The sequence below is a fragment of the Aegilops tauschii genome, chromosome 6, assembly GCF_002575655.3.
Source record: "Aegilops tauschii subsp. strangulata cultivar AL8/78 chromosome 6, Aet v6.0, whole genome shotgun sequence".
Taxonomy (NCBI): domain Eukaryota; kingdom Viridiplantae; phylum Streptophyta; class Magnoliopsida; order Poales; family Poaceae; genus Aegilops; species Aegilops tauschii.
This window is the reverse complement of record NC_053040.3, coordinates 61,515,601-61,525,210: the sequence shown is the minus strand read 5'-3', so window position 1 is coordinate 61,525,210 and position 9,610 is coordinate 61,515,601. Positions and strand designations below refer to the sequence as shown.

At 40.1% G+C, this 9,610-nt stretch overlaps 1 protein-coding gene across 6 annotated transcripts; it reads left to right on the top strand.

Annotated features, from left to right (window-relative positions):
• Positions 1-2,255: 2,255 nt before the first annotated feature.
• On the top strand, positions 2,256-7,669 carry LOC109774467 (uncharacterized). Of its 6 annotated transcripts, none has more exons than XM_073501020.1 (7): positions 2,256-3,347; positions 3,439-3,495; positions 3,580-4,645; positions 4,774-4,854; positions 5,308-5,390; positions 5,485-5,610; positions 7,215-7,669. In XM_073501020.1, the coding sequence occupies exons 1-3, from the start codon at positions 2,977-2,979 to the stop codon at positions 3,596-3,598; spliced, it is 447 nt and encodes a 148-aa protein (XP_073357121.1). In that variant the 5' UTR covers positions 2,256-2,976; the 3' UTR covers positions 3,599-4,645; positions 4,774-4,854; positions 5,308-5,390; positions 5,485-5,610; positions 7,215-7,669. The 6 variants fall into 6 exon arrangements, with proteins under 6 accessions (XP_073357121.1, XP_073357120.1, XP_073357118.1 ...); XM_073501019.1 differs by lacking the exon at positions 7,215-7,669 and adding an exon at positions 6,568-6,820; XM_073501017.1 differs by lacking the exon at positions 5,308-5,390.
• The last annotated feature ends 1,941 nt before the right edge of the window (positions 7,670-9,610 follow it).

Sequence of the window (9,610 nt, the reverse complement as noted above, 5' to 3'; positions counted from 1 at the left end):
ATCCTATCTCCGACAGTAAGTGGGTAAGTCATGTTCATTTTGTCCTTAGAATGGAGGTTTAACTCTTGTTCCTAACGACAAGAATGAACTTATTTCATAAATAATTTTTACTGGTTATAGGCTATCATTGATTTGTAAAACTAAATAAGGCTACTAGAAAGAATCATTATACATTGCCTTGTGTTAATTAAATGTTAGAAATATTGTCAAAGCATTCACACTTTTAAAACTTTTGTGAACACTGTTTGAAAAAAACTTAACATTTTAAATCATGGAACATTTTTGACAAACTGTTGTAACATTTTTTTTGAAAATTTGAGATCATTTTTATAAAAGAAGCAAAAAGAAAAAAGAAACAAAATAAAATATAGAAAGAAAAAACATTTAAAACCGGCAAAACCAGCACTAGAATCTTTTAAACCTAGCAAAACTGGCCAAAGAACCTTTTAAAACCGGAAAAACCAGTACCAGAACCTTTTAAACCTAGCAAAACCAGCCGAAGAACCTTTTAAAACTAGCAAAACTAGCCCCAGAACCTTTCTACACCGGAAACGTGTGCCTAATGCTAACCGGCCAAATCCCTCTCTCTATGTTCATTAGCACGACATTTTGTCGAGTGCGTCAACTAGGAGTGGCTTCGCTGAAATGGACTGGCCCATTTTGCCCGAGAGTGGTTTTATTTACTTTTCTTTCGTTATTTAGTCATTTTTTCACGAAAACCCAGTTGTTGTTTTTTTAGGGGTTGGATATTTTTAAAACCTATGAAAAATAAAAGGTATATTTATAATATTTATTAGTTGTATTTATAAACAAATAATGTATATTGAAATAAGTTCACCGTATATCGAAAAATGTTTAGTATGTATTAAAAGTATTTGCTTTATAATTAAATAAATTCATTTTATATGAAAAAATTGAATGTATATAAACGTGTTCATCATATATTCAAAAAATGTTCAATAGAAATTCAAAAAAAATTTGCCTTATACTAAAACAATTTAGTGTGTACTTGAAAAAATGTTCATCATATATTCAAAATAAGGTTCACTATATAGTGAAAAAAATTACAATAAAAAAAGGAATATGAAAAATAAAGTAAAATCTGGAAAGACAAAATGACAAAAAGAAAAAAGAAGGAAAAAACGAAATAGAACAGCCCTTATGTTTTTCTATTTTTATTTTGAGCAAAAGAACAGCCGTTACGTGTACTTTTTTCAGGCATTTCCTAAACGGCGCCCATGACGCCCGTTCCTTCGTTATTTACCAAACGGCGCACACCCCCTCCTCGTGTTGGGCCGGCCTTTTGACCTTTTTTTTTCTATTTTCCAATCTAACGTGCAAAAAATGCTTCCGAGCTGGGAATCAAACCTCCACCGCTCGTGTACATAGACGATGGGATAACCACCAGACAACCAGACCAAGTGTGCACACACTTACGTTTTTCATTTATTTGTCTTTCTTCCCTTTCTATTCCATTCTTTTTATTTTTACTCTCTTTTTTAAAATTCACAGAGTTTTTCTTCAAATAGATAAACTTGTTCAAAATTGATGAACTTTTTTTCAACTTTATGAACCTTTTTTTCAAATTCAATGAACATTCCTTTTAAATCGATGAACCTTTTTCAAATTCGATGAACTTTTTTAGAACTCAATGAATGTTTTCAAATAAAATGAACTTTTTTACGATTTGATGAAAAAAAATCAGAATTGATGAACTTTAGTTCGAATTCTATGAACTTTTTTCCCAGTTTTTTGTAAACTTTTTCAAATCGATGAAAATTCTTTTAAACTGATGGAATCTTTTTCAAATTTGATGAACTTTTTTCAAATTCAATGAACTTTTTCAAATTCAATGAACTATTTTTCAAATTCGATGAACATTTTTACGAATTTGATGAGTTTTTCCAAAAACGGTGAACTTTATTTCAAATTCTATGAATTTTTTTTCACTTTTTATCAACTTTTTTCAAAATTGATGAACATTCCTTTTAAATTGATGAACTTTTTTTTCAAATTTGATGAACTTTTTTATGGATTTGATGAATTTTTTTTCAAATTTGATGAATTTTATTTTGATTCTATGATTTTTTTTTCTATTTTTGTAAACTTTTTCAAAATTGATGAACTTTTTTCAAAAATCATGATTTTGTTTCAAAGTTGATGATCTTATTTTTCAAATTCCTGAACTTTTTTTAAAATCGATGAACCTTTTATGAATTTTTGATGAGTTGTTTTTAAATCTGTGAACATTTTTCTCAAGATTTGTGAACTATTTTTTGAAAGGATGAACTTTTTTCAAAATCAATAGACATTTTCTCGGAATCATGAATTTTTTTTAATTCGCTGAACTTTTAAAAAAATTAATAATTGTTTTCAAAACAAATGAACTTTTTCTGTAAGTCATGAACTTTTTCCAAAATGTTTTCAAATAATTTAAAAATCCAAGCGCTACAGTGAACGTTTACATGTGTAATAAATTGCGTGTCCACGAATCTACTATATCTAAATAGGAGCACCCCACTAGCTGATTTCTCTGCGTTCTCAGGCTTCCACGTCATCCCAAATTCGTTCAGCCCTTGGATTGACCACACATGCCTCAGATTTGCTGGCAAGAGTTGATCCCCCCTGCCGCACGCCCTTCCGGTTGGCTCATCCTTCCTCCGCGCGAGAACTAAAAGCTTCGAGTCTTTCCTCTTCCACTTCCCCAATTAATGCGTTGTCCTCTTCTCCTTCCATCCCCGGCAACGTTTTCAATTCTTCGATCTTCCCACCACAAATACACATGAAACGGCATGCAATCAATCATCGATCTTCATCACCCGTAGAGGGATTTTCTTGGTCATCCCCTTCCGGTGACGGGACGAATTTGAGCTCTCTCCGCCACCACTGCTCCACCGCGGACACCTGCTCGGGGAATCAGAAACCTTTATCTACCTGAGTTGAATCCCCCACCGTGACCCATCTCCTTCCGGTACCATGTGGGGGCTGGACGGGACAGATCTGCAGGCATCGCCGCCGCCACCGCGCAGCCTCTGCGGCTGCATATTCTTCTTCCCCATCTCCAGCGACGCGCTCGAACACCTCATCGAGCACACCACGGGTGGCACTTGCCGTGGAGGTCAACATGTGTTCGTCAAATATGGCGATCCAAGCCGCCTTCTGCTCGCTCGGCCGCTCATGCCATGTTCAATCTTCTCCGTGCCATCACCGGCTGCCTGGCGTTGCCGTCTTCTATATCCTGAAGATGCGCCTCCACAATTTCTTCTCACCGTAGTTCACATGAGGGTCGGTTTGGTTGAGCTTCGTGATGGAGAAAGTCTTGAAGCAATCGATTGGACTCGGTGCAGGTGCAGATTGGACCAAGTTGGCTTAATACTATCAAGTAATTAACGACTTGATCTTCAATTGATTTGTTTATTGGGTTGTGGTCTGTATTAGGTTCGATTTCTTCCTGGTCTGTAGCCCAATTGCTCCGAACCACACGCAATTTGTGAGGTAAGTTATACTTTCTAGCTCAAATAGAATGCCAATTTATAAACTGATCGATGATATTATTACACTGACTCAATGCTTCCGAAGCGAACTAGCGACATACTGATTGCCGGCTGGGAATTTTGCTGATGCACGCCATGGATGCATCCATGCGAAACCTGCACGTGCATGGCCTCAAGCAAAATCTGGCGGTGCTGCGTGGGCCTTGCTGAAGAGTACATGGAGAACGTCAGATATCTAGAATTGTGAAGGAATTAATTTATGTTTTCCTATCTAGAGGATTTGAATGCTATGTAGTTTTTAATACTTGATGAAATTCTGATTATACGCATTGTACTACATATCGAATTATTCTGCATTTCAGTGGTATCTATACTACTATTAAACAATCAAACTAATTCTTTCTTAACGCCACACGACAGCTGTACACAGTTTGATTAGCACCGCACGATTAGGCCCACTAAACTTAATCTAATGACTAGCTTTAACTTAATCTGTTATCTGATGTGCACTTAGTAATTTAGATTGGCTGAACGTGCTTCACCGCGCGAAGCACCGCCCCGCACGTTGGCAGTCCCTACAATCACGCAAGGGCAGGAAAAAAAAAGGAAAGCCATCGCAATCTGATCCCCTCACTCGCTAACTGCCCTGCCAGGCCGCGACTCACGCCGTCCGGACGAGGGTCGGACTCCTACGCCACATGCGCCGCCGCCTGACCCTCCTCCGCCACCACAGCCGCCGCAGAACCGACCAGTGCGCGGCGCCTCTCCCACCGTGACCCGCGATGCCGGCAGCACCTCCCACCCCCTCCTATCATCTCCCTATCCCTACCCAGCGGACGACCAGAGGAGGAGGAGCTGACGTCTCCCTCCTTCACCTACCCCTACGGTGAGCGGAGACGATGCCCTCTCGCCATGCACGCCCTTGATCCGGACGGCACCGCCGAGCCCGTGGTCCTCCTCCACAGGTCACCGGATGCAGCCAAGATCCGTCCAGTCCTCCCACATCGGCAACCATGGTAGTCCTCTGCACCCAAGCTTTGCCCATAAGCTCCATGTGCATTGGCAGATTTCAGCCGGCGATTTGGATCGAGCAAGTCACAGGAGCTTGCCTGCAACACCCAGTCTTTGATCTGGTTTGTTCTTCATATCAGGTGATTTTTTTCTCCGAAAAGTAATTTGGAACTTAAAAACTGATTTTTGAAATGGTTCATGCAAGCTGAATTTTATCCATCCTGCATTCACGAAAATTTACGAATAGGACAATTGTGTTTGCTTTCAGACGTTCTGGTGTATCAAATCCATCTGCACTGCATACATTGGGATTGAAACGATGCCATGATAGTTGGCATTCACGCTTCAGGTATGAGATCAGCTCAATCATCTCCAATTAGTTTCTTTCTTGTTATCCAGGTCTAGAACAACAGACAGTCTTTGAACAAGGGGTGTATGGGAGTACATGGTTTGGACCCCTCTACAGATTCAAACATTTTTGTGATACATAGTTTACAATTTTCACAGCTTTCCGGTTGTATTTGATTTAATAATAGCATGAGCTTACAATTCGCAAGTGTGCGATTTGATTTCGCATATTTATTTGACAAGTATGACATACTTAAAATTATTTAATATATAATATTGCCTTCCATCATATCTGTAGGTAGTAATAAAGTGTCTTGTTTATCCAGTTAATACTTTCTTGCTATTGAATCTTGGTATCTAGATTTGAAGTGTTGGTTTTCCATATTACATGACTTCCAAAATATTGTGCGTATGACACTACAGATTTTTTGTTGCATATATGCATCCATGTCAGATTTCCCACATTTACATGAGAAGAAACCATGCTTCTATATAGGAGAAGTTGCGCAAGATTTGAAGCGTGGTTTAAATTACTAGGTTTGGTCTCCTGATAGATATTAGTACTTTTATGATAACCATGTTATCTCAAGGATTGTGCTTCACTATTAATTTTCGATGTCATTCCTGGCAGATTTCTTAACTCAGCATCATTGGATCGAAGATGGTTAGGAGGTTGAAGGTATGTCGCGTGAAAGGCGCGGGGAGGCAAGGACGGGACACGCAGGACACTGCAGTGGAGGACGAACACCGCAGCAAGGTATGTGCAGAGAACAACCACTGTCGCGAAGTCACGACTCCTCTCTTGCATGTCCGCTTCTCCTTGGTTGCCTGGTCATCATCATATCACAAATCAAAGTTTTCTTATTGCGAACTAGAGAAGATAAATTTGATGGCTGTAAATTGCCTGAAGTGCAAGGTCTAATTCTATTATGTGTTGAGTTTATTAGCAAGATTGGTCCGTTTTGATACAGTTTCATTCTGGTTGCCATCTACGAGTTACTGTTGCATCACAGTAATTTATTTGGAAGCAGTTATAATTCAGATTGAGACTTTCTGGGTAGGTTGTCACAAGTATTTAACTTATGATTTCAGTTTGAGATACAACCGGCAATCTGAAATCAGTACTGCTGCTCAGACAATCTAGAGGGGATATAAAATTTCTTTGCAAAGCTTGTACACAAGCTTAAGAATATGCCTGCTACTTCTTTTTTTAGGGAAATAAAATGCCTGCTACTTTGGGATATTGTGGTGTTATTAAATGACCGCTTCATAAATCATAATATGAGATGGTGTTTGGTCAACCAAACATGAAGAATATTGGAACAAAAAGACGAAGAATATTGGTCAACCAAAGGCAAATTCACTTCAGCCCAAATTCACTTGATGTTGCAGTTTTTTCTTAGTTCTTTAAGATTGGTTTTAGATGGAGAGCCGGTCCCAGTTTGGATGCCAATGTTGGTTTTTAGATCAGTTAATGGTTCATTGCAACACATGTTCTCCGTATAATTTGATATGCAAGGTTTTGATGCATAGTAATAGTGAATTTGGGCTGAAGGGAAGCAAGAGCAGCTAGCAGTAGCAGTTATAACTGAAGTGATAATGGGCACTTCTCTCTTTTCTGAACAACACTTGATTTTCTCATAGTAATAGTCCTTTACTGAATTTAGTTGATACATAAATGGTTATTTACTGAACAATACTTGTATGTGGGTAGGTACGATGGTGATGAAGTTTTAAAATGGTCCATTGCCCAACAAGGGCATCCTAATTTCTTACTGGATTATACTGTAACAATATGATACCGAAATTTCAAATGGTTGTATATTTGACCCATACTATGATGGGCCAAGGCCTGCGTGGACATGTTGTTCACATACTATAATTCATTTACAGGAGATTGTAAACGTTTAGGCACCATGTGTTGAGAAATTGTGCATTGAGATAAAAGATTATATAATTGATGCAAAGGCATGTGATATATATTTGTTTCAGGAAGTGTGTTGATTCATGGAGAATGATATTATAAATTATTAGTATATTCATGAATTAGGTGTTGTGCACTGCATGAAATTTCAATTTTTTTTTGAGAAATCTATCCTACATCTGGTCATGTTTCAAATCATGTGTTTTTGTCCAAACGGTTCAAATCATGTGTTTTTGTCCAAACGTGCGTTGCACGTGCAAGCTTACTAGTTAAGCAAAAGGATACAATGCCTAGAGTTTGCATATTTTCCTGTACATAGTTTCCCAATTTCCTCAGAATCATGTCTTAAGTATATGTTTCCTTAGTTGATCTGGTGGTCAAATTTTAACATGATCAGAAAATTGAAGTTAACTAAATGGAGTACTTGAGTTGTACAGGTTTCTATCTACATGGTTCTTTCATTGTTTGGTGAACCATCTCCAGGCCGAGAAGCTGGCGTGGTGATCTTCGCACAGAGCAGCTGTTTTCATTGATCCAAGCTTCTACCACAGATAATAAATGTTTAGCATGCCTTATCCCCGAAGAGCCGCTGTTATCATTAATATGTGGTAGAAGCTTGGATCAATAATGTTGATCTATGCTAGAAGCTTGGATCAATGACAACAGTGGTGATCTTCGAACAGAGTCGCTGTTGTCACCCGTTTTGAGTTGCTAGGATCTAAATGGGTCGTTTAGGTCGTAGCAACATTACTGGAACCTCTCCATTTCTGTTCAAAATTAAATATTAAGATTTATTATAACTGAGGTCATGAGGATTGCACATACTTTACTTGCAGAATATTATGTTCTATTTTGATTTCATAGGTTTCATACATTTTTCCCTCAACACAAACCTTTTCTTATATGTTCTTACAGATTCTGCACATGTTCTTCTTGGCTGAATATCTTGGTATGAAAGAATTGAGGAATGACAGCATTTCAACCTGCATTTCATTTGATATGCTCATGGAAGAAAGAAGGTCCCGCCGCAACGCGCGAGGTTTCATCTAGTGTACTTAAATGGTTGGCCCTGCAATTAATCGGTAGTGAGTCGTAGGTCAGGTGGTTAGCCATACTCATTTATCTTTTCCGCGCTGCCCATTAAACGAGGTGTATCGATCGAGTTTTTGCTGGGTCGGCCCAGTTGCAATGCCTTAAGGCGCCATTACGTGGAACCGGCGGGAGCCACTAGTTAACAAGCGCTCCTTCGGGAGCCTCGTAAGGATCAACACCACTTGGCGCGCTCTCAGCCATTCGCCACGTGTCGCGCTCTGGGCGCTCCCTCCGGATTTTGTATTTTTTTATTTTTCCGCACACGTTTTCGGCTTTTTAACGATTGTTTTCCCCTTTTTTCGACGTTTTGGTTTTCCACCGGTCTTCCTTAGCTTTTCGATAAAATAAAATTGAAATTTTTTTTGGGGTGAGAAAACACGTTTTCTTGTTTTCTTTCGCGAGAGTCACGGTTTTGTTTCCACAAGAGGTATAGTTTTGCTTTCGCGAGAGTCACGGCCGTGCCTCTCGGAAACGAAAAAAACGCGTTTCCTGTTTTTTTCCCTTTCGCGAGAGTCGCGGTTTTGCTTCCGTGAGAAGCATGGGTGTGCTTTCGCGAGAGTCACGGCCATGCCTCTCGTAAACGGAAAAAAACGCGTTTTCTATTTTTTTTCTTTTCGCGAGAGTCATGGTTTTGCTTCCGCGATAGGCACGGTTGTGCTTTAGCAAGAATCACGGCCGTGCCTCTCGAAAATGGAAAAAAACATGTTTTCTGTTTTTTTTTTGTGAGAGTCACGGTTTTGCTTCCAAGAGAGGCACGGTTGTGCTTTCACGAGGGTCACGGCCGTGCCTCTCGAAAACAGAAAAAAACGTGTTTTCTGTTTTTTTTTTTCTTTCGCGAGAGTCACGGTTTTGCTTCCGTGAGAGGCACGGTTGTGCTTTCGCGAGAGTCACGGCCATGCCTCCTCGGAAACAAAAAAAAACATGTTTTGTCTTTTTTTCCTTCCGCGAGAGTCACGATTTTGCTTCCGCGAGAGGCACGGTTGTGATTTCGTGAGAGGCACGGGCGTGCCTCTTTCGAAAGGGAAAAAACCCGTGCTCTCGGTTCGGTTTTTTCGTCTGGTTTTTTCTTCCATTTTTTTCGTGAAAAAAAGTTTGTCAAAATCTATCAACATGGGATCTAGTTTTGAAGATCTCGACGCGAGGAATCCAACGGTGAAAGTGGTTCGAGATTTGACGCACAGTTTGAGAGATAAAACGTTTTGAATAAACGGATCTACGAAAAAAGGAAAAATCTCAGGTTGCGACAAGTGGCGCGCTGCATGGGCACCACTTGTCGCAACCAAGGGAGTTGAAGTGATCTTTACAACAAGTACTCCTCAACTAGTGATTTCGCCGCTTTGGTTAGGAGCTCCCCTTTTTTCAAGGGGACCCAATTCGGAAAAATGTTTAGCTGTCTGTTCCATTTTGTCGCACTCAAAAATAAAAATAAAACCTGGCAGAGCCCAAGAGAGCCCAGCCAGCCACGCAGATGTGCTTGGAGACGTAAATGGACCCAAACCAGAGGCGGTTCGGGGGAAGAGAAAAAGAACAGTACGCATTATCGAATACGGAGTCCGTATCCGTAAGAAAAACGAGGATGATTCTATATCGATCAAGCTCGTGTCACCGGCCGGGGCCAATCTCTCTTGTCTCTCCAGCGATCCGGCTCTCCGCCGAAGCGATGGCGCTGGTGTCCAACCCCGGCGATCCGGCTCTCCGGATCTACGGGCCGAACATCTATTCTGGGTACCCCTCGCCCGAG